The sequence below is a fragment of the Artemia sp. Qi Xiang Cuo genome, chromosome 6 (genome assembly GCF_049724085.1).
Source record: "Artemia sp. Qi Xiang Cuo chromosome 6, ASM4972408v1, whole genome shotgun sequence".
In the NCBI taxonomy this organism is placed as follows: domain Eukaryota; kingdom Metazoa; phylum Arthropoda; class Branchiopoda; order Anostraca; family Artemiidae; genus Artemia; species Artemia sp. Qi Xiang Cuo.
Window position 1 is genome coordinate 78,307,897 of NC_142799.1, and position 26,072 is coordinate 78,333,968.

General features: G+C 32.9%; 1 protein-coding gene across 1 annotated transcript in view; it reads right to left on the reverse strand.

The window, feature by feature from the left end:
* The window catches only part of LOC148951625 (uncharacterized), a 129,195-nt gene that overhangs the window by 15,837 nt on the left and 87,286 nt on the right, over positions 1 to 26,072 (reverse strand). Inside the window, exons 6-8 of the mRNA XM_089090374.1 lie at positions 24,193 to 24,403; positions 10,151 to 10,332; positions 5,754 to 6,025 (exon numbers count right to left, since the gene is read on the reverse strand). Of these exons, the coding sequence (XP_088946500.1) occupies positions 5,754 to 6,025; positions 10,151 to 10,332; positions 24,193 to 24,403 (665 nt within the window). The remainder of the gene's footprint in view (positions 1 to 5,753; positions 6,026 to 10,150; positions 10,333 to 24,192; positions 24,404 to 26,072) is intronic.

The following is a 26,072-nucleotide window of genomic DNA, read 5'->3' on the forward strand; positions in this document are numbered from 1 at the left end:
GAACACAAACAGATCAACCCAAAAATCATCGGTTTTAGTCAACAGTGCAGCTATGTCAAACCAATAAAAAAACACAACCATACCCGCATGGAGGAATTCACTTCAAAAGAGGGGGAGAAAGATTTTAAAAAGGCCCCGAAAAATAGTCAAAGTATTCCTGAATATAAGAAATTATACAAAACTTCAAAACTTGGATCGAATCCCGGGCCTCATGCTGCCAAGCAACTTAACAATTTACAGTGTCATCAAAGGATTTAATAGCATCTTTTAGGATTTAACAGCATCTTTTCTCATTTTTCTATTTAGTTGAAAAATTCACTTATTTTTCTGTTCAGTTGAACAATTCGCTTATTTTTCTGTTCAGTTAAAAAATTAGTTTTTTTCTGTTCAGTTGAACAATTCGCTTACTTTTCTGTTCAGTAAAAATTCACTTCTATTTCTGTTGAGTAAAAAACTTGTTTCTTTTTCTGTTCAGTTAAAAAAAATTCTCTTTATCAGTTTTATCCCACCAATTTTCATATTTCGAACAGTTAAATTTTCTTTCAAAGAAGATCCTAAATCCCCTTAAGAAAGAGAAAAGAATTTTTTTTTTTGGCAACTCTATTTCATTTCTTAAATTTTTAGTTAATTTAATTTCTTACTTTTACATAATTTAATTTTCTTTCCCATTTTCCCTTCTTTCCTCTTCTCTTATCAGTTTTCCGATTTCCATGGAGATAGGAGGCACGGACCAAGGGGGGACCCAGTTTCTGGGGGTCTTGAAATATAACTGGAACACCCTCACCTGGGGGACCTAAATACAGGTGGAGGAGAAGGATAAAGGCCCTTCTGATGTGCACTGGGCAGGGTCGACCGGCGTGTGAACACGTCGCACCAGTCACAATCCACTCCCCCCAGCAATGGGTCAAGTGTTTGTGGTGCAGAATGTCATAAGGACGCATTATCCGTAGAGACATAGTCGGGCCCTGCTAGGGACAGAGAGGAGTGGCTTGCCGCTGTCCTGACGCCAGCAAAGAAACCCCTTTTTTCACTTTTATGATGATAATGAGCAAACAAATTAATGTGAGAACCAGTGCTACCGCTTCCGGGGAAACCGACGAAGGCCATGCGTTTAGATCTACCGCGTCCGGGGCAGCCGACGATACGACGACCGCTAATTGCGCGAATATCTCAACTTTGACAACTCCATCCCTGGAGGCCATTATATCACCTAAATCGACTTTAATAATCAATTGGTACCCTTAATATCAGAACGCTTGCAAAACAAGGAAAAAAGAAACTCCTCCTGAGAGAGATAAACCGTTACAATTGGGACGTAGTCGGCCTATCCGAAACCCACCTCCCAGTCACCGGCGAAGAAAAACTTGATGAAGCTACTCTTGTACCATCAGGACGTGCTGATGGGAAACGCCAACAGGGAGTGGACTTCTTACTCTCCAGTAAGGCTAGGAGGGAGATCACTAATCGCAGCAACACCCATCTCAGAACGTCTGATCATGATCCGCCTGAAAGGCTCACCAGCGAATCTTACAATCATCCAAGCATATGCACCCGACTCTAGCAGAGATTATGAAGAATCCGAAAACTTTTATCTCCAACTTCAGTGTCTAGTGGAATCCGTACCAAAAAAAAGATATAGTCGTTGTCATCGGGGACTTCAACGCCATTGTCGGTGACGACCCATCTGGCGACGAGGACGTGATGGGCAAATTTGGCCATGGCCAGCTGAACAAGAGAGGTGAGCGCCTAATGAAATTTTGCCGAGATAGTGATCTTGTTATCACTATCACATTCTTCAAACACAGAGCCCAACGTAAAACAACCTGGACATCCCCAGATGGAAGGACTCAGAATCTAATAGATTATATCCTCGTATCTAGACGCTGGAAATCTTCCATCACAAACACAGTCACTTTGGCTGGCGGTGACTTCTATAGCGACCACTCGCTTGTTATGACTTCCTTTAAAATGCGTCTAAAAGCGGCCGCGAAACTCTCCAGAAAGCCTCCCAGATTCAGAGTAGACCTCTTAAAAGACCAAATTACTCGACAAAATTACACAGCTACTCTTTCCGAAAGAATTTCTGAACTCCTCTCTACATCCCCGCTAACTCTATCAAAAGATGACATCGATAATCTTGTGAAGAGTAGCTCGCAGGTTATATGCAATGTCGCCCAGTCGACCCTGGGAGTCCAAAAGGCGGACCATAAACCTTGGATCACGGATGAGATAATCTCATTATGTGAGGAAAAACGCAACCACACTAACAAAGTAGATAGAGAAAGTCGGGATATGTACAAACGATTGAAACGTGTGGTAGAGAAAGCCACTCGCCGTGCTCACCGCTTCTATATAAGGGAACAATGTGAGCAATGTGAAATGGCATTCAAGAAAGGTGATTCTCACTTCATGTACAGGCGAGTGAGTGAACTAGCCAAAAAAAAGGGACTGAAAGCCTGTACCCTCCTTGATGAAGATCGTAACCAGATCCAAACTACAGATGGGATCCGAATCAGATGGAAAGAACACTTTGAGAGCAAATTAAACTCAACGATCCTCCCAGACCCATCGGTGCTTAACAGCTTCCCCGCAATCGCCGCAGACCCAAGCCCACTCCCACTTTGATCTGAGATAGAATCGGCTATCAAGGGTTTAAGGACAAACAAAGCTGCAGGCCCAGATGGAATCCAATCGGAATTACTAAAAGTAAATTGCGACCCCCTTGTTGACCTATACCTAAAAATTGCTACTGCTGCTTGGGAAGAAGGTCACTTCCCCTCCTCATGGTGTGAAGCCACGATAGTTCCAATCCATAAGAAAGGCTCGAAAGCAATCTGTGATAACTACAGACCTATAAGCCTTACGAGCCACGCCGCTAAAATACTCACTAGAGTAATGCTGGAGCGTATAAGAGCTATATCTTCAACTGTGATTCCAGAATATCAGGCCGGTTTTAACCCAAATAGGTCAACGATTGATCAGACATTTACGGTACGTCAGATTATGGAAAACTATCTTGAACTCGGACGTAGTATTTTCCGCCTTTTCATTGACTTAAAGCTGGCTATCGACCTCATATGGAGAGAAGGTCTATGGCAAATTCTTCTCCATTTTGCTATACCACAGAACTAAGTATCATTGATCAGAGATATGTACTCAAAATCCAGAAGCCGCGTCATGACGGGAGAAGGCCTTTCCGATAGCTTTGAAACATCGACTGGTGTGCTGCAGGGTTGCTTGCTTTCACCGGACCTGTTTAACCTGGTCCTTACCGCTGTCTTCTCACTTCTTGACAACTCGTCAGGTGTCCACATTGGGGGAATATCGATTGATAAATTAGCTTATGCAGACGACATAGACCAAGTAGATGAGAACCTTGGGGATCCTCAGTCCCAGGCCAACAACATCCAGTCAACCACCAGCTCCTATAGAATGACCATCAATTTCTCAAAGACGCAAACCTTGCTCTGCTCACGAACGTTAGAAAACCATGAAACCTCAAGCCCCCATCTCTTTGGTGACAACAAAGAATGGGTCGAAGATTTCACCTACCTTGGTAGCCTTATAATGTCCGGTAAAAACCACTTAAAAGATATTAAGAGGTGCCTGGTGCTTAACTACTCTAGCTTTAAAGCCTTGATGCCGGTCTGGAGGAACAAGAATTTGTCGACACTGCTGAAAACAAGTGTCTTTAACACACTGATTATACCCATTGCCATGTACGCCTCTGAATCATGGACCCTCAAAACAGATGACCAACGTCGCCTAGCCGCATTTGAAACAAAGTCACTCCGCCGTATTGCTGGCATTACGTACCTGGACAGGATCTCTAATATTAGGTTGTTTGAAAGCCTCAAGATCAAACACACCATACTTGATAAAATAAAACTGCAACAACTTAGGTGGCTAGGCCACATCCAGCGTATGGAAAATTCTCGTCTGCCGAAAGCAGTCTTCGATGGTCGCGTGCATGGTTCTCGTCCCAGAGGTCGGCCCCCTAAGAGATGGAAAGACAACTTCTCTACACTCAACCTGCCGCAACTTCTACGCCTGACTGAAGATAGATGCTCATACAGACGCCACATCAATAACATAGTGAATGAAGAGGCCCCAAAACGACCTTCGAGGACGGATGGGACTTAAGTAAGTAGTAAGTAGTAAGATTTCTTTATTTCAAACAGTTTAATTTTCTTTCAAAGAAGAGTTTAAATCCTCTTAAGAAAGAGAAAAGAATTTTTTTTTTTTGCAACTCTATTTCATTTCTTAAATTTCTTACTTTTACATAATTTAATTTTCTTTCCCATTTTCCCTTCTTTCCTCTTCTCTTATCAGTTTTATCCCACCGATTTCTTTATTTCAAACAGTTTAATTTTCTTTCAAATAAGAGTTTAAATCCTCTTACGAAAGAGAAAAGAAATTCTTTTGCAACTCTATTTCATTTCTTAAATTTTTAGTTAATCTAATTTCTTACTTTTACATAATTTAATTTTCTTTCCCATTTTCCCTTCTTTCTTCTTATCTTATCAGTTTTATCCCGCCGATTTCTTTATTTCAACCAGTTTAATTTTCTTTCAAAGAAGAGTTTAAATCCTCTTAAAAAAGAGAAAAGAATTTTTTTTGCAACTCTATTTCATTTCTTAAATTTTTAGTTAATCTAATTTCTTACTTTTACATAATTTAATTTTCTTTCCCATTTTCCCTTCTTTCCTCTTATCTTATCAGTTTTATCCCGCCGATTTCTTTATTTCAAACAGTTTAATTTTCTTTCAAATAAGAGTTTAAATCCTCTTAAGAAAGAGAAAAGAATTTTTTTTGCAACTCTATTTCATTTCTTAAATTTTTAGTTGATATAATTTCTTACTTTTACATAATTTAATTTTCTTTCCCATTTTTCCTTCTTTACTCTTCTCTTATCAGTTTTATCCCACCGATTTCTTTATTTCAAACAGTTTAATTTTCTTTCAAATAAGAGTTTAAATCATCTTAAGAAAGAGAAAAGAATTTTTTTTTTTTAACTCTATTTAATTTCTTAAAGTTTTAGTTAATATAATTTCTTACTTTTACATAATTTAATTTTCTTTCCCATTTTCCCTTCTTTCTTCTTCTCTTATCAGTTTTATCCCGCCGATTTCTTTATTTCAACCAGTTTAATTTTCTTTCAAATAAGATTTTAAATACTCTTAAGAAATAGAAAATAATTTTTTTTTCAAATCTATTTCATTTATTAAATTTTTAGTTGATATAATTTCTTAATTTTACATAATTTAATTTTCTTTCCCATTTTTCCTTCTTTATTCTTCTCTTATCAGTTTTATCCCACCGATTTCTTTATTTCAAACAGTTTAATTTTCTTTCAAATAAGAGTTTAAATCCTCTTAAGAAAGAGAAAAGAATTTTTTTTTGTAACTCTATTTCATTTCTTAAAGTTTTAGTTAATATAATTTCTTACTTTTACATAATTTAATTTTCTTTCCCATTTTCCCTTCTTTTCTCTTCCCTTATCAGTTTTATCCCACGGACTTCTTTATTTCAAACAGTTTAATTTTCTTTCAAAGAAGAGTTTAAATGCTCTTAAGAAAGAGAAAAGAAATTCTTTTGCAACTCTATTTCATTTCTTAAATTTTTAATTAATCTAATTTTTAATTAATCTTCTTTAATCTAATTTCTTTGATTTCCTCCTTAATTTCTTTTAAATACCAGCTTTTCTTATAAAGGAGCAGTTTCAAACACAGGAATACAACTTAGACAACAACCTGGCAAGAAAAATCCTTTCGTAGTCACCGCCATCTGCGCCAACCAACGCCATTATTTCCTTCAGTGCCAGAGCAAACATGAACTCAAACGGATGTGGCTCACCGTGCCTTATCTGTGGTCTTCCTTGAACAAGATTCTTTTGAACAGTCACAGCAGATGGGGACGAAATGATAATAATACGTATTGAAGGATTGAAAATTTTTGAGTTAACCCAATCGCCACCGACAACGGCCACTTCTTCATAGGCATCTTCGTCAAAGAAATCAAAGACCTGAAAAAAAAATTAAAGAAAAAAGGTTGAACTGAGTACTATTACCTAGAATTTTTGGGCTGCTGGAGGATTTGAAAATGTCTTTAAATAATTCAGATTTTCTTTTTTTCCCAGAGTAGTTTTTTTTATACGTAGTTCGTAAGCTAATTAATTTTTCAACGAACAAATTTTAAACTGCCTTAAATTTTCTCCACGATTTTCAACGAATTATGAAAAATTCATGACAAATTGCACCCTTCCAGCTATGTATTAGCAGTATTATATACCCTTCCATTGTATCATATACCCTTTATTGTATTACCCTTCCAGCTTATTATATAATGCATTGGAGAATAAGAAACATGAAAAATGTCTATAAATAAGAAAATGAGAATTTTTTCATTTAAATTCCGATAAAAACAAGGCTTTCGGTCCACGTAATACTTGACCACCACCTTGTTCTGGGAAATTTACTGGGAGTGATTTTGATGCCCCTCCATCCTTTTACCTTTTTTGCCGGTAAGCATATGAATATGTTCTTTTAACTTTTCATAGAATATTTCTTTGTCAAATTTTGAAGGCATTCTCCTGCTATCCTAGGATACCTCAAGATTGACGGTGTTTCGGGTATTAGTTGAGGCGATTTTTAGATGAATTATTTTAAAATGAAGAATATATTTCACGTCTTTTGTATAAAAAATATTCAACTATTCAACAAATTTTTACTAGACAGGCTGCTTTGAATAGAAGGCAGCAGATCAAACAATTCGCGGCAACGAACTGTAAGTAAGGAGCAATACGGCTCAATAGTACCCGAAGCTCTAAGAAACACAGCAGATACATCAAAAGAATCAAATTTGATACTTATTCAAAATATATAAAATTCATCAAGTTTAATGTAACCCATAAAAAATTATAAGCCTGAGGAAATGTGCCAAATTACTGAAAAAGGGGGAAACCCCCCCAAAACATCAAGCGATCTTAATGAAAATCACAACATCAAGTTCAGCATATCAGAGAATCCTACTGGAGATTTCAAGATACAAAACTGTGGGATTTTGCATTTTTGCTGGTAGAAATGTGACGGATGCATTTTCTTTGTATGTTTTCCCCAGGGGTAATCGTATCGAACCAGTGAACCTAGAAGATTCGGGAAGGGCTCATTTGATCGGAAATATTAAGTTCTATTGCCCTTTTTTAGCTAACAAAAATACTGGAGGATAGCTAGCCGCAATCACATACCCTTTTTCCCCAAATTCGCACTATCAAAATTTTTCGATAACAATTTTGTTTAGCATATCCGAAAGATATAATAACTATGTCTTTGAGGATGCCTTTACCCCCCCCCCCCCCCACAGTCCCATGGGGACTGGCTGCAAGCTATGAACTTTGTCCATTGTGTACATATAGCATTGGTTATGGGGGAAAATGCAGACATTTTTCGATGGTGGTGGGAGGGGGGGGGTCTGGCAGGGGGTGGTACATGGGAGGATCTTTCCATGGAGGATATTTTCGTGGAGAAGGAAAATTTACATTGAATTTTCAAGTAATTTTTTCGGGATTTCCCGGCATTATTTAAAAACGATCAGAAATTAAATTAAAAAAAAAACAAGTCTTTTGAACTGAAAGTAAGGAGCAACACCCAAACTTAAAACGAACAGAAATTATTACGTATATGAGGGTTGTTGCCCCCTCGTAAATATCTCGTTCTTTACGCTAAAGTTTTCTTTATAACTTTTAAAGAAGCTTATTATTCTAATTAAGCGGCCCTTGTGTTTCAGGAGTCATTCTTAAATAATTGAAGCAACAAGCCGGACGTTGTTGTAAAGAATGAGACATTGAGGAGGGGCAACCGCCCTCACATACGTAATAATTTCTGTTTGTTTTAAGGTTGCTCCTTACCTTCAGTTGTAAACCTCTTTTTTTGTTTTAATTTAGAATACAAAACTAAACGTTTCATTGAGATTTACTCGCTGGAATATAACGATCGGGTAACAGGTAACAATCACGCAACACTCATACCATCGGGTAACAGGTGTTTGTTTATCGGCGCTTCTTATCATCAAACAGGTTTGCAGGTTGCAGAGCAAACCCGCATAAGCCTTTCCATTAATGAATGATTATATGCACAAAGAACTTTGCAATTATAAGATTGTAACATTACATCAACCAATTGGAAAATTCAAATGTTCATTCAAATTGACCCAATTACTAATCCAAATCATTAATTCATAACTTACAGTAGATATAATATTGTGCATAACTTGCAAAACGCTTCACAGAAGGCAGAGCAATTTTAAAGTTATTTTTCAAGCATTTTTCGAAGTAAAATTTTACTTTTTCATGAAAATACGGTTCTCTTACAAACATTACAAGGCTAGGTGCTATTATATATGTTATATATTATATATATATATATATATATATATATATATATATATATATATATATATATATATATATATATATATATATATATATATATATATATATATATATATATATTAGGTGCTATATATGCTCTCCAACCCTCTCCCAAAGTTTGTTGGCTATAATAATAATAATAATTTATTTATTACCCACTATAAAAAAGAAGCGGAGTACATCAAGAACAAAAAAAAAAAAAAAAAAAAAAAGCAAACTCGCACACTTAACAATTATTTACATAAAAAAGCGTAAATTATGGTGCGCAGTAAGACCTGCAGATAACGACAGCTTTTCCGCAAGCACAGTCTCGAGCACAGTCATAGCTTTCCCGCAAGCACAGTCATAGCTTTCCCGCAAGCACAGTCATAGTACATCGATTTATTCGCAGAATTAGGAATTAAAATCTGCTGTTTGTGATTTTTTTTTTTTATTATAAGTTAATGTTTTTTTTTTTTTTTGGGGGGGGGTGACAGGCCTGCTACTTGCCCCTGTAAAAGAGATCGAGAACCTAAAACGTCGATTCACCACCCCAACAGTGGGGCGCACCCGCAACGGTGCGCCAGCATTGGCTGGGGAGGATCTGTTGTTTTTTTTTTCTAGAGGGCCATAATGTAATATAACATATAATATAACAACATATAATATAACATAAACATATAAGATATACAATTTAACAGAGGGTTAACGATCATCATCTAAGATTAAAAATCCTTGCAAAGGAGAAAACCGACGGCGGTAGCCGTTTAGGAAGGTTCAAATGTGTAGTTTTAGCTTAAGATGGATTTAGAGTGATAGATAATTTTGATTTGCAAAATGAAGCAATGTACTGAAATGAAACAAATACATAGATCTAATCTTGTTTTAGGCCATGAGATCCTAAAAATATATAAAATAGCATTAGGTGCACTTTGATGGATTTGGCACTTGTATCATGTTATGACATAGACACTTATGACATGTTATGGTCAGTGAGATGACAGTCAACTTAGTTTAGAAACTACCTGAAAGCTCTGTCAGACAGGCAATATTCTACAAACTACGGAAAAGCTTGAAAACTACGGAAAACTCGTTTGACGTGTGAAGGCACCCTAAGGTACCTTTAATTGATTTTATCTTACCTTAAATTGAATTTGTTATTAAGATTCCCTATTTATCTGTATAAAAAATAAAGCATAAAATCTAACATGAAAGTACGGAACGTAAATGAAAAACAAAAACATTGAAAACAAAAACGAACATTTACATTATTGACAAAACAATGACAATAACGTGCAAGTGTAGCCTTATACCAGAGAAGAAAAAATTGAAAACTCCAAACACGAAAACTTCCGAAAATTTACAAAAAAAAACTCAAGAAAAAAAAAATTGGAAACTCTAAAAACACAAGAACTCTAAAACACGGTTGAACAATCGTTTTCTTTTTATATGTTTTGTTCTTTGAATTCGAAAACAGTGGGGCGGATAGTTGATTCCTCAGTTTTAGTTTATGAGAGTCCACTAACTCACTTTAACTTTTACTGGACTTTTTATATTATGCTAGCTAAAATAACGAACTATAAGAAAAAACAAACTCTTAAAGTGATTTTCAGAAGACAACAAATACTAAAAGTCGAGAGAGGGAGAGAGAGAGAGAGAGAGAGACAGAGAGAGAGAGAGAGAGAGAGAGGGAGAGAAAGGGGGAGGAGACAAAGAGACTTGAAAAAATAAGGATTTCTGTACCTGGCACTTTCCTTCTTTACTGAGGAATCGTTTCAGAGATTCAACGTGATCCAAAAATCTTCCATTTTCTCTAGAGTATAAAAGCAAAACAGGAACTAGCTTACAATGTTCCCATGCGGACGCACAATCTCGAGCTGTCTTCTTTTCAGCCTGAGCAACCGTCATTGATCCAGCATTTGAGGCTAAAAAAGTTTTTTTTTTTCAAAGTTCTCTGTAAATTAATACTACTACTAACAACTCGCCGCAGCACCAAGCCACCTGAGGCCAACACGGCTACGCACGCTCCTCCTCCATCCCAATCTATTCAAAGCCTCCCTTTTTACACCCGCCCATCAAGTTCCCAATTCCTGTAAATCTTTCTTTATGACATCCTCCCACCCCAGACAAGGACTACCTGCTTTCCGTTTAACCCTAGACGGTTGGCCAAAAAGAACAATCTTCGACAATATGTCATCCTTCATTCACATAACTTGCCCAAGCCACCTCAACCTTTCTGTCATTATAGCCCTAGAGAGCTGTATCGAACAACATTTTTCGTACAGACTATTATTTGAAATAGGGTCAGTCAGTTGCGTACCCAGAACAATCCTTAAGCAATTTCTCTGGAAAACATCTAGCAAATTTTCATCTGCTTTTCGAAGTGCCCATGCTTCAGAGCCATATTTGACCCCTGTCATCACTGTAGCTTCCAATATTCTAATCTTGGTTTGCAGACTTATCTTCCTATTCTTCTAAACTTTTTTTAACTGTGAAAAAACACCCTGAGCCTTGGCTATTCTTCTTTTAACATCTTCACTGCTCCTACCATCTTTACTAATAATACTACCAAGGTAAGTGAAGCTGCCCATCTGATCAATCTTTTCATTACCCAACGTCACCTTTTCATCTTCACTTATTCCTAGCCTTAGTGACTTAGTCTTCTTAACATTAATTTTCAAATCTATTCTAGCACCCTGAACTCGCAAAGCCTCTAAAAATTCATTTATTTTGCTCACACTTTCAGAGACCACGAGACCACGGAATCAAATGGGCAAGAAAAAGTATGTAAATTAATTCATATTAATAAATTTAAACAGTAAGATGTACGAGAAATGTGGTTCTATCCCCTTTCCATCATTTTTAGAGAGGTTGAGGTGGCTAAGACACGTTTTGCGGATGAGAGATGACAGATTGCCGAAGATTGTTTTTGTCGGCCTTGTCAGATTGTCCTGCGTGAGGACTTAATGGAAACTGGAACTTCTTGGGCGTTTGTAAAGAGGGAGGCTTTGAATAGATTGGAACGGAGGAGCATGAAGGAGCGACAAAACTAATTATTAGCACGACAAACCTGATCTATAGAGTTGACTCTTCCCATATTTAGGGACAGACTCTTCCCGAGACCAAAGAGGATGGGAAACTTCTAAGAGTCAAAGGTTCGGCTATTTATAATGGCAATGTAAGGATTCAAATCTGCTAACGCCATTTACGGTGTATCGTCTGGCGACTTAAATCAAAAAAGTAAAAATTTTCAAAGAAAATTATTTAATACAATAACATCTATTAAGCAATAGGATTAAATCTGCAATTTTTTTTATAAGTGATAATTGAACAGCGTTTTTCCGTTTTTAATTATCTTTTTAATATTTTAAGTCAAAATCCAGCCTGCACAGAATAGAATTAGACTAGCTTGGAAAAATCCTAGAATACTAAGCATGTTAGTGGACTTTCAGATGGTAGGCCTAATGGGGACAGTATTCTGCTTTATTTACCCTTCTCTGCATTTAAAGTACTCGAAAAAACGAAAATGCAGTAGTTTTGGGTAAAACAAAGCCGACAAATACTAGATGGCGTTAGTAATTTTTGCCAGTTTCCACTCTTATCGAGTTTCTGATATTCATTGGCCTAGACGTAAAACATTTAAGCGTAGACGATATTTGTGAGCATCTGTGTGAGCCTAGAGTAGCTAATTTTTATCACTGATGTTCATTACAAAATCAAAATGGAACTTGGCAATATGCTACCGTGCCTAACAACAATAGGCATAAATGCATGTACTTAGTTTTATCCTAGAATGATAGAAGGAATGTGAAGCCTGTTTAGAAGAAGTTTTTTTTAGATTTAAATAAGAAACGTGTTTGAAATTAGGTTTGGCCTGAAAGGAAAAAGAGGAATATGAAGCTTGTTTAAAAGAAAAAAGCAGTTTCAAGCTTATTCATAGAATCGGCCTTACTTAATATTTATATAAGAGATGTGTTCAAAATTAAGTTCTGTTATAAACAAAAAATTAAATGTGATGATTTTTTAAAAAATTAAAGAAATATGAAGCTTATTAGGAGGAGCAGTCTTTTTAAGATTTAAATGAGCGATGTGTTTGAAATTAAGCTGTGTTTGAAAAAAAAAACTGATTGTGATTCTTTATTAAAAGAAAAAAGAAATGTGAAGCTTATTTGGAGGAGCAGTCTAATTTTAAGATTTAAATAAGCGATGTGTTTGAAATTAAGTTGTTTTTAAAAAAAAAACAAAAATGGAATGTCAGGCTTTTTGAAAAGCCAAAAGAAATGTGAAGCTTATTCATAGAAACGGCTTTTTTTTTTAAGATATACATAAGCGATGTGTTTTAAATAAAAAAAAATTAAATGTGACGCTTTTTTAAAAGACAATACAATTGTGAAGCTTATTCGGAGGAGCAGTCTTTTTTAAGATTCAAATGAGCGATGTGTTTGAAATTAAGTTGGGTTTTAAATAAAAACAAAAATGGGATGTGAGGCTTTTTGAAAAGCAAAAAGAAATGTGAAGCTTATTTATAGAAACGGCTTTTTTTAAGATATACATAAGCGATGTGTTTTAAATAAAAAAAAAATTAAATGTGATGCTTTTTTAAAAGACAATAAAATTGTGAAGCTTATTCGGAGGAGCAGTCTTTTTTAAGATTCAAATGAGCGATGTGTTTGAAATTAAGTTGTGTTTTAAATAAAAACAAAAATGGGATGTGAGGCTTTTTGAAAAGCAAAAAGAAATGTGAAGCTTATTTATAGAAACGGCTTTTTTCTAAGATATACATAAGCGATGTGTTTTAAATAAAAAAAAAAATTAAATGTGATGCTTTTTTAAAATACAATACAATTGTGAATCTTATTCGGAGGAGCAGTCTTTTTTAAGATTCAAATGAGCGATGTGTTTGAAATTAAGTTGTGTTTTAAATAAAAACAAAAATGGGATGTGAGGCTTTTTGAAAAGCAAAAAGAAATGTGAAGCTTATTCTAGAAACGGCTTTTTTTTTTAAGATACACATAAGCGATGTGTTTTAAATAAAAAAAAAAATTAAATGTGATGCTTTTTTAAAAGACAATACAATTGTGAACCTTATTCGGAGGAGCAATCTTTTTTAAGATTCAAATGAGCGATGTGTTTGAAATTAAGTTTGTTTTAAATAAAAACAAAAATGGGATGTGAGGCTTTTTGAAAAGCAAAAAGAAATGTGAAGCTTATTCATAGAAACGGCTTTTTCTAAGATATACATAAGCGATGTGTTTTAAATAAAAAAAATTAAATGTGATGCTTTTTTATAAGACAATAAAATTGTGAAGCTTATTCGGAGGAGCAGTCTTTTTTAAGATTCAAATGAGCGATGTGTTTGAAATTAAGTTGTGTTTTAAATAAAAACAAAAATGGGATGTGAGGCTTTTTGAAAAGCAAAAAGAAATGTGAAGCTTATTCATAGAAACGGCTTTTTTCTAAGATATACATAAGCGATGTGTTTTAAATAAAAAAAAATTAAATGTGATGCTTTTTTATAAGACAATACAATTGTGAAGCTTATTCAGAGGAGCAGTCTTTTTAAGATTTAAATGAGCGATGTGTTTGAAATTAAGCTGTGTTTGAAACAAAAAAAAAATTGATTGTGATGCTTTATTAAAAGAAAAAAAATGTGAATCTTATTTGGAGGAGCAGTCTATTTGTAAGATTTAAAATAAGCGATGTGTTTGAAATCAAGTTGTGTTTGAAACAAAAAAAAGGAATGCGGGACTTTTTTAAAAGAAAAAGAGATGTGAAGCTTATTCAGAGGAGCAGTCTTTTTAATATTTAAATGAGCGATGTGTTTGAAATTAAGCTGTGTTTGAAAAAAAAATTGATTGTGATTCTTTATTAAAAGAAAAAAGAAATGTGAAGCTTATTTGGAGGAGCAGTCTAATTTTAAGATTTAAATAAGCGATGTGTTTGAAATTAAGTTGCGTTTGAAACAAAAAAAAGGAATGCGGGACTTTTTAAAAGAAAAAGAGATGTGAAGCTTATTCAGAGGAGCAGTCTTTTTAAGATTTAAATGAGCGATGTGTTTGAAATTAAGCTGTGTTTGAAAAAAAATTGATTGTGATTCTTTATTAAAAGAAAAAAAGAAATGTGAAGCTTATTTGGAGGAGCAGTCTAATTTTAAGATTTAAATAAGCGATGTGTTTGAAATTAAGTTGCGTTTGAAACAAAAAAAAAGGAATGCGGGACTTTTTTAAAAGAAAAAGAGATGTGAAGCTTATTCAGAGGAGCAGTCTTTTTAAGATTTAAATGAGCGATGTGTTTGAAATTAAGCTGTGTTTGAAACAAAAAAAAAATTGATTGTGATGCTTTATTAAAAGAAAAAAAAATGTGAATCTTATTTGGAGGAGCAGTCTATTTGTAAGATTTAAAATAAGCGATGTGTTTGAAATCAAGTTGTGTTTGAAACAAAAAAAAGGAATGCGGGACTTTTTTAAAAGAAAAGAGATGTGAAGCTTATTCAGAGGAGCAGTCTTTTTAAGATTTAAATGAGCGATGTGTTTGAAATTAAGCTGTGTTTGAAAAAAAAATTGATTGTGATTCTTTATTAAAAGAAAAAAGAAATGTGAAGCTTATTTGGAGGAGCAGTCTAATTTTAAGATTTAAATAAGCGATGTGTTTGAAATTAAGTTGCGTTTGAAACAAAAAAAAAGGAATGCGGGACTTTTTTAAAAGAAAAAGAAATGTAAAGTTTATTCGGAGGAGCAGTCTTTTTCAAGATTTATGAAATTAAGTTGTGTTTAAAATAACAAAAAAAATAATCAATTGGGACATTTATTTAAAGAAAAAAGAAATATAAAGCTTATTTGAAGGAGCAGTCTTTTTTAAGATTTAAATAAGCGACATGTTTGAAATTAAGTTGTTTTTAAAAAAAAACTAAAATGGAATGTGAGGCTTTTGAAAAGCAAAAGAAATGTGAAGCTTATTCATAGAAACGGCTTTTTTTTAAGATATACCTAAGCGATGTGTTTTAAATAAAAAAAAAAATTAAATGTGATGCTTTTTTAAAAGACAATACAATTGTGAAGCTTATTCGGAGGAGCAGTCTTTTTTAAGATTCAAATGAGCGATGTGTTTGAAATTAAGTTTTGTTTTAAATAAAAACAAAAATGGGATGTGAGGCTTTTTGAAAAGCAAAAAGAAATGTGAAGCTTATTCATAGAAACGGCTTTTTTCTAAGATATACATAAGCGATGTGTTTTAAATAAAAAAAATTAAATGTGATGCTTTTTTATAAGACAATACAATTGTGAAGCTTATTCGGAGGAGCAGTCTTTTTTAAGATTCAAATGAGCGATGTGTTTGAAATTAAGTTGTGTTTTAAATAAAAACAAAAATGGCATGTGAGGCTTTTTGAAAAGCAAAAAGAAATGTGAAGCTTATTCATAGAAACGGCTTTTTTATAAGATATACATAAGCGATGTGTTTTAAATAAAAAAAAAAATTAAATGTGATGCTTTTTTAAAAGACAATACAATTGTGAAGCTTATTCGGAGGAGCAGTCTTTTTAAGATTCAAATGAGCGATGTGTTTGAAATTAAGTTGTGTTTTAAATAAAAACAAAAATGGAATGTGAGGCTTTTTGAAAAGCAAAAAGAAATGTGAAGCTTATTCATAGAAACGGCTTTTTTCTAAGATATACATAAGCGATGTGTTTTAAATAAAAAAAAAATTAAATGTGATGCTTTTTTAAAAGACAATACAATTGTGAAGCTTATTCGGAGGAGCAGTCTTTTTTAAGATTCAAATGAGCGATGTGTTTGAAATTAAGTTGTGTTTTAAATAAAAACAAAAATGGGATGTGAGGCTTTTTGAAAAGCAAAAAGAAATGTGAAGCTTATTCTAGAAACGGCTTTTTTTTTAAGATACACATAAGCGATGTGTTTTAAATAAAAAAAAAATTAAATGTGATGCTTTTTTAAAAGACAATACAATTGTGAAGCTTATTCGGAGGAGCAGTCTTTTTTAAGATTCAAATGAGCGATGTGTTTGAAATTAAGTTTGTTTTAAATAAAAACAAAAATGGGATGTGAGGCTTTTTGAAAAGCAAAAAGAAATGTGAAGCTTATTCATAGAAACGGCTTTTTCTAAGATATACATAAGCGATGTGTTTTAAATAAAAAAAATTAAATGTGATGCTTTTTTATAAGACAATAAAATTGTGAAGCTTATTCGGAGGAGCAGTCTTTTTTAAGATTCAAATGAGCGATGTGTTTGAAATTAATTTGTGTTTTAAATAAAAACAAAAATGGGATGTGAGGCTTTTTGAAAAGCAAAAAGAAATGTGAATCTTATTTATAGAAACGGCTTTTTTCTAAGATATACATAAGCGATGTGTTTTAAATAAAAAAAAATTAAATGTGATGCTTTTTTATAAGACAATACAATTGTGAAGCTTATTCGGAGGAGCAGTCTTTTTAAGATTTAAATGAGCGATGTGTTTGAAATTAAGCTGTGAAACAAAAAAAAATTGAAACAAAATTTTTGAAACAAAAAAAAATTGATTGTGATGCTTTATTAAAAGAAAAAAAAATGTGAATCTTATTTGGAGGAGCAGTCTATTTGCAAGATTTAAAATAAAGCGATGTGTTTGAAATCAAGTTGTGTTTGAAACAAAAAAAAGGAATGCGGGACTTTTTTAAAAGAAAAAGTGATGTGAAGCTTATTCAGAGGAGCAGTCTTTTTAAGATTTAAATGAGCGATGTGTTTGAAATTAAGCTGTGTTTGAAAAAAAAATTGATTGTGATTCTTTATTAAAAGAAAAAAGAAATGTGAAGCTTATTTGGAGGAGCAGTCTTTTTTAAGATTCAAATGAGCGATGTGTTTGAAATTAAGTTGTGTTTTAAATAAAAACAAAAATGGGATGTGAGGCTTTTTGAAAAGCAAAAAGAAATGTGAAGCTTATTCATAGAAACGGCTTTTTTGTAAGATATACATAAGCGATGTGTTTTAAATAAAAAAAATTAAATGTGATGCTTTTTCATAAGACAATACAATTGTGAAGCTTATTCGGAGGAGCAGTCTTTTTTAAGATTCAAATGAGCGATGTGTTTGAAATTAAGTTGGGTTTTAAATAAAAACAAAAATGGGAAGTGAGGCTTTTTGAAAAGCAAAAAGAAATGTGAAGCTTATTAATAGAAACGGCTTTTTTTAAGATATACATAAGCGATGTGTTTTAAATAAAAAAAAAATTAAATGTGATGCTTTTTTAAAAGACAATACAATTGTGAAGCTTATTCGGAGGAGCAGTCTTTTTTAAGATTCAAATGAGCGATGTGTTTGAAATTAAGTTGTGTTTTAAATAAAAACAAAAATGGGAGGTGAGGCTTTTTGAAAAACAAAAAGAAATGTGAAGCTTATTTATAGAAACGGCTTTTTTATAAGATATACATAAGCGATTTGTTTTAAATAAAAAAAAAATTAAATGTGATGCTTTTTTAAAATACAATACAATTGTGAAGCTTATTCGGAGGAGCAGTCTATTTTAAGATTCAAATGAGCGATGTGTTTGAAATTAAGTTGTGTTTTAAATAAAAACAAAAATGGGATGTGAGGCTTTTTGAAAAGCAAAAAGAAATGTGAAGCTTATTCTAGAAACGGCTTTTTTTTTAAGATACACATAAGCGATGTGTTTTAAATAAAAAAAAAATTAAATGTGATGCTTTTTTAAAAGACAATCCAATTGTGAACCTTATTCGGAGGAGCAATCTTTTTTAAGATTCAAATGAGCGATGTGTTTGAAATTAAGTTTGTTTTAAATAAAAACAAAAATGGGATGTGAGGCTTTTTGAAAAGCAAAAAGAAATGTGAAGCTTATTCATAGAAACGGCTTTTTCTAAGATATACATAAGCGATGTGTTTTAAATAAAAAAAAATTAAATGTGATGCTTTTTTATAAGACAATAAAATTGTGAAGCTTATTCGGAGGAGCAGTCTTTTTTAAGATTCAAATGAGCGATGTGTTTGAAATTAAGTTGTGTTTTAAATAAAAACAAAAATGGGATGTGAGGCTTTTTGAAAAGCAAAAAGAAATGTGAAGCTTATTCATAGAAACGGCTTTTTTCTAAGATATACATAAGCGATGTGTTTTAAATAAAAAAAATTAAATGTGATGCTTTTTTATAAGACAATACAATTGTGAAGCTTATTCAGAGGAGCAGTCTTTTTAAGATTTAAATGAGCGATGTGTTTGAAATTAAGCTGTGTTTGAAACAAAAAAAAAATTGATTGTGATGCTTTATTAAAAGAAAAAAAAATGTGAATCTTATTTGGAGGAGCAGTCTATTTGTAAGATTTAAAATAAGCGATGTGTTTGAAATCAAGTTGTGTTTGAAACAAAAAAAAGGAATGCGGGACTTTTTTAAAAGAAAAAGAGATGTGAAGCTTATTCAGAGGAGCAGTCTTTTTAAGATTTAAATGAGCGATGTGTTTGAAATTAAGCTGTGTTTGAAAAAAAAATTGATTGTGATTCTTTATTAAAAGAAAAAAGAAATGTGAAGCTTATTTGGAGGAGCAGTCTAATTTTAAGATTTAAATAAGCGATGTGTTTGAAATTAAGTTGCGTTTGAAACAAAAGAATTTAAATAAGCGATGTGTTTGAAATTAAGTTGCGTTTAAAAGATAAAAGAATTGTGAAGCTTATTCGAGGGAGCAGTCTTTTTTAAAATTTAAATGAGCGATTTGTTAAAAAAAACTGATTGTGATGCTTTAGTAAAAGAAAAAAGAAATGTGAAGCTTATTCGGAGGAGAAGTCTTTTTCAAGATTTATGAAACTAAGTTGTGTTTGAAATAAAAAAAAAAAAACCGATTGGGACATTTACTTAAAGAAAAAAAATATGAAGCTTATATGGAGGAGCAGTCTTTTTTAAGATTTAAATAAGCGACATGTTTGAAATTAAGTTGTTTTTTAAATAAAAACGAAAATGGAATGTGAGGCTTTTTGAAAAGCAAGAAGAAATGTGAAGCTTATTCATAGAGACGGCCTTTTTTAAGATTGACATAAGCGATGTGTTTTAAATTTAGTTGTGTTTTATATGAAAAATTGAATTGATGCTTTTTTAAAAGATAAAAGATATGGGAAGCTTATTCGGAGGAGAAGTCAAACAGTTCGTGGTAATGAACTGTAAGGAGCGATCCGACTCAATAGTAACTGAAACTCTAAAATACGGAATTTTGATACCAGTAGATACATTAAAATAACTGGATTTTTATGCTGATTTCAAATATATAAGTTTCATCAAATTTTTTCTAACTCATCAAAAGTTACGAGCCTGTAAAAATTTGCCTTACTTTCGAAAAAAGGGGAAACACCCCTAAAAGTGATAGAATCTTAATGAAATCGATCCAGTAGTCCTAGAAAATCGTGAGAGGGCTCATTCGAACGGAAATTAGGTGAGAGGATCTTTCCATAGAGGATGTTTCCTTGGGGGAAGGGACATTTCTATGAAGGGGGCACCGGATTCCCCAGCATTATTTAAAAACGATCAAAACTTAGATAAAAAACAAGTTTTCTTAACTTAGAGTAAAGAGCAAAATTAAAACTTAGAACGAACAGAAACCATTACGTATATGAGGGGGTTCATCCCTATTCAATACCTCGCTCTTTACGCTAAAGTTTTTTTTAGTACCTTCAAAAGAACTATCTATTCTAAATAAACGGCCTTTGTGATTCAGGAATTTGTGATTCGAACAAAATTTGAACTTAGCATAAAGACCGAGGTATTGACTTGGGGGCGAACCCCCTCATATACGTAACGATTTCTGTTCGTTTTAAGTTTTAATGTTGCTCCTTACTTTCAGTTGAAAAAACTTGTTTTTTTTTTTATTTAATCTTTTCAAAGATTTAAGTGAGCGATGTGTTTGAAATTAAGTTGTGTTTGAAACAAAAACAAATTGATTGTGATTCTTTATGAAAAGAAAAAAGAAATGTGAAGCTTATTTAGAGGAACTTTATTTAGAAGGTCTTTTTTCAAGATTTAAATGAGCGATGTTTCTGAAATTAAGTTATGTTTGAAATAAAAAAAAGGAATGTGAGGCTTTTTTAAAAGAAAAAATGTCAAGCATTTTCGGAGAAGCAGTCTTTTTCAGATTCAAATGAGCGAGGTGTTTGAAATTACGCTGTGTTTGAAAAAAAAAAAATGTGGGGCTTTTTTAAAAGAAACAAAATGCGAAGCTTATTCGGAGGAGCAGTTTTTTTTAAGATTTAAATAAGCGATGTGTTTGAAATTAAGTTGTGTTTTAAATAAAAACAAAAATGGAATGTGAGGCTTTTTGAAAAGTTAAAAGAAATGTGAAGCTTATTCATAGAGACGGCCTTTTTAAAGATTTACATAAGATGTGTTTTAAATTTAGTTGTGTTTTAAATAAAAAAAAATGAATGTGATGCTTTTTTAAAAGATAAAAGAAATCTGAAGCTTATTCAGAGGAGCAGACTTTTTTAAAGATTTAGATTAGCGATGTGTTTGAAATTAAGTTGTGTTGGAAACAAAAAAAAATTGATTGTGATGCTTTATGCTTTTGTTATTATTATTTTTCTTTTATATTTTATTTATCGATTATTATTTTGAATTCAGTTATTTATTTATTTTATCTATTTTTTTTTCATATATATAGGTTATAGTTTATCTATTTTGGTTTATTTATAATAGTTTTAATTAAATAGTTGAGGTTTATATAAATAGTTGAGTTAATAGTAAGTAGTTACGTGGACTTTCGCGTAATTGCAAACCTTCATAAGTTTTCTCCAGCGCGAAAGTGTTGTGTAATTTTTTTATTTGTTTGTGTATGTGGATTAATGAACTAATGAACTTATGAACTAATAATGAACTAATTATGAAAAGAAAAAAGAAATGTGAAGCTTATTTGGAGGAGCAGTCTTTTTATTAGATTTAAATAAGCGGTGTATTTGAAATTAAGTTATGTTTGAAACAAAGGAATGTGAGGCATTTTAAAGAAAAAAAAATGTCAAGCTTTTTCCGAGGAGCAGCCTTTTTTAACATTCAAATGAGCGATGTGTTTGAAATTAAGTTGTGTTTGAAAGAAAAAAAAGGAATGTGGGACTTTTTTAAAGAAAAAAATGTGAAGCTTATTCGGAGAAGCAGTCTTTTTTTAAGATTTAAACGAGCGCTGTGTTCGAAATTAAGTAGTGTTTGAAAAAAAAAAGAAAGAATGTTAACCTTATTTGGAATGAAAAAAAGGAATGTGGCGTTTATTTACAGGAACGTTTTCCGAAGAACTAAGTGAGATGTAAATTTAGGATGAAGTAATGAAAACATAGATATATATCCCAAGTGTAATACTGTCAAGCAAGACAATGAACGAATTAAAATAGTAAAGCACAAATATTTCAGTTTCAAATCCAGGAACCTTTATCCCAAAAAACCAATGGACATTGTCATGAGTCAAACCAAAAATCTCGCTCACCCCCACTGCAATTCCAGTGGACTTTCCCAGTAAACAACTTTCCCAACTTATGTTGATAATTCAACATGTTGAGAATGCAAGAAAACACCACAAAAAAAAACATCTGAAAAACTTTTACAAAGGTTTACCAAAAGCGATGAGCACTCATCTAAATGCAATACGTATTTAGATGTGTGTTTTCGCGTTTTTTTCATATAAGGTTAAGTACCTCTTGGCAGGGGGCGGCCATTTTGATTTTCAGATCGCAAGCCTACTCAGGACCAAATTTTGGCTTCTTTACCCCTCCCTGCACTTTAAAGTTCTTGAAAAGACGACTATGTAGTAGTTTTATGACAAACAAAGCCACAAAACGCTAGATGGCGTTACTGATCTTCTTTAGGCATCTTTGTCGGTTTCCACTCTTATCAGTTTCTCATCCTCATTGGCCTACTGGGCCAACAATAAAATATATAGGGCATATGTGGGCGCCAAGTACCACTCTTATTTAGTAAAAGATCTCACTGATAAAACAAAGGGTTATTTGAAAGGGTAACTTATTATTAGGCTACCCAAGGTTAAGTTCCGGTAGTTTTGAGAGCGCCGGTAAGTAGTCCAACAGTGGCATCTACTTTTAAGCAATAGAGAATAGGTGGTAACAGTATTAGTATACAAATAGCTCTTTACAATTATACAAACCTGTTGAACCTTAGCATTCTGTAAGAAAACTACTTTCATTTAAAATCAAGTTAGGACCCACTAGTAGCTGGTACATTACCTTATTATGTTTTTCATTTTTTTTGTGCCATTTTCTTGTGTGACTTCATCGTCTTTTATTTTGTATTTTTTTTTTTTCATTGACAAAGATTTTTAGATATAAAATTGAAATATTCGGGTTTTATTTTATTTCTTAGTTGACTGTACTAGTTAAAAGTTTCACCCGTTGTAATATACAAAATTTAATCTAATAAAAAGGTAAATTTTCAAATATCGCAGACTACACAAATTCTATCGTCAATTTTTTGTTTACAGATATTGATAAACTAGTTCCCAAAATGCTTGAATATGATCAGACTTAGTACAAGTATGATACACAGATAGTACAAGTATAGCAGTCGAGTTAGTTTCATAATTTTGTAAACTAGGCTATAAAAAGGCTAAACATATAGGCTAAATTTTGACCAAAAGCACCGTTTGATGAACACCACTCATAAACTGTTGAGTGGCGTCAACGACTGCGACCATACAGGCATGCAGTTCTCAAGGGTTTAAGAGAAAATCATACCCCAAGTTAGGCTGAAACAAAATTAGCTTAAACGACCTACAAGAGAAACGACATTTAGGACACTTTTTGTCGGCTTTGGAATATTTACTTGGACTTTCTACAGTGAATTATTGGTAATCCTAGGTCCTGAAGGCAAGCTGGTATTTATGGGGCTTATTTAGAAGGGGGGGTGGCTAGAGACAATCCTTTAAACAGGTTGAGAAAACGGAAAAGCGTCCATAATTCCGAGACAGCTCAGCTCTTTGACAAGTTTCTAGTATTAGCGTTGCCGACTTAGCGTAAGGGTCAGGAGATTCTCTCTGAGGTATGTCATACATACTATTGGTATATATTACTCTATATTTTATTTTTTACTTATTTATTATACTTTTATAATTATACTATATTTATTATTAGTATATATTATATATATATATCTTGAGTAGGCAACTATTAGTTGTAACTGTACTAAAGGAGTAGGCAATTATTAAGTAAGGATATTATACGAGTCACAGATTATTGACTCTAAGAAACTTACCAACTTTGTCAAATTTAATGCCCAAAATAATGTGTTTCTAAACAAAACAGTAAAATGTAACTGAAGCATTACGCAATTCTGAATAGATTTAATAAATATAAAAGAAGCTCTTAATGATATTTAAATAACATATTAGACAGAAAATTTAAATATCAAGGAAAGTAATACTGGTAACATTGGAAGACTTGAAATCCTTGGGACAGGGCTAAAAAACAATAGTTCCATAATAAACTGTAATCTTGTCTATGTTTCTTTTATTATTTGCCTCATTTATTGCAAGTTTATCTAAACGTAAATTCTAAGGCCAGGGAGGTATCCAGAGGGGGAGGAGGGGGGGGGTGGTTAGACCTTCTTCTTCCCCGCTCAAGAAAAAGTTTCGCTGTAAAAATATCGAAGAAGAATATTTGTTCTCCTATAACACAAAAAATATATCCGATTGGTAAATTGTTCCTAAAAATGCAGGTAAAAAAACCTACCCCCCCCCCCCCAAAAAAAAAAAAAACAATTCCTGGATAGGGCTTTGTATAAGATAGAAAAAAAAGTAATAGAACTTACATCGATTAAAGACAAACAAATTCGTTCTCGATACCATATAGTAGAGTATCCCAGACAGAAGAAGAAGAAGAGAAACTAACAAAGCTGCAATGATGGAAGTGTCTCGTCCTTTTGTGTTACAATCTACCTGCGCCACGTAGTCCTCAACGCCAGGTGGTAGCAGTTCATATGTGATACTGTGACGTAAACATGATTTAGCATCGCCCCAAATCTGTAAAAAAGAAGCAGTAATAAAAAAAAAACTCGTATCTATTTAACTTCGTTAAGAGAGCGCTATAGCAGCACTAATTCGAAAAGTATAGTTACAAGACATTCTAAGGAGAGCGGAAGCCGGAAAAACTCTTTGGGGTTTAAAATTTCTTCTTTTTTTTCTTAAGGCATCAAAAATATGGCAAAAAACGCTATACCAATAGCTCTATTTAAATAAAAATAAAATGTATCTCAATTTGGAAAAAAGGTACCAAAAACTTCAAAGTAACTTGACAGTCAAAAAAGAGATACAGGAGTCACACTGAACCAATTGATAAAGCCTTAGGATTTTAAGCCTATAGACCACTAATGTTAGCTAATCAGACAGTCTGATGGTGAGTTAAGATTGATCCCTGCTTGGGAATATGGGAACCGAAGTTCGATCTCAGCTACAGCAACCCTTCAGAGGGCCTGGAACTTGATTCCGATGATGATATTATTCGAAAGCGTCTTTACAGTAATCCAAAGAAGAAGAAAAAGGAAATTTCAATTCAGTTTATTTATAACCTGTCAAAACAAAAAAGGGCGCAGATCCCCTAAATGACAGAGTACATAAGGGAAAAAAAGAAAAAAGAGAAGAAAACTTATACACTGAACAAGAATAAGTAATGTTTACATATGAGAAAGTAAAGAAAGCTGCATTATCAAAAGGTAGAAAGGTGCATTACCCGTTACTGATTAATGGATCCATGTGGTATATTTTTAACTACCACAAAAGAAAATAATAACCCAGTTTTACGATATCTGGTGCAAAAGTTCTATAAATCCCCTTCCCCTTTTCCCCCAAAATCAGAACTATATACACGTATCACCTATACTTAAGCATATTTATATTGTTTAGAATTTTTTGAATCAATACCAGATATCATAAGAATTCATTGCACAGAGAACTGCGAAGGTTGTACAACCAATCCCCCCCCAAAAAAAATCAGAACTATGAACACCCATCACCTATACTTAAGCATATTGATATTGTATTATTGATTGCATAGAATAATTTTTTTTTAATCAATACAAGATATATTGGGAAGTCATTGCATGATGCAAAGTGGTAGATCACTTGGCAAGTTTATGTTTCGTAGGCATACAGGGCAAAAAAGAAAAGAAAAAAAGCCCTGTACAGATTCTTGTGATGTTCTTTATCCAGGTACGTATTACACCTATTTTTCAGGACACGGTAAAAACAGAGCCGATGAAAATAGCTAGATCTCAATTGAACTTCTAGCAAATAATATAATATATAAAAACTGCTGCCAGACAGAGTCGTTAAGTAAAACAAGGACAATTTCATGTAACAGTTAAAGTACCAAGGACACCAAAATCAAAACATATTTAGCCCTCTTAATCTATTTTAGGTCTATTCATACCTGAAAATCCGGGTTTCCTACGAGCTTTTTGTTTAGATGCTATAAGCATTTTTAGTCAGTATAAATTCGCAAAACAGTGTTGTCAATAACAAAACAATGATAAACTGCGGAGATGAATAATATTAGCGGAAACTATTTCCAATGAATCCGACAATGTTTTTCATTTGTGAAAATTCAAATTTACATAATCTGTTGATTGTTAAATATATTAGTACATTTTGTGAAAAAATATGACCTCAAGTTCAGAAGGTGACTATTCTGATG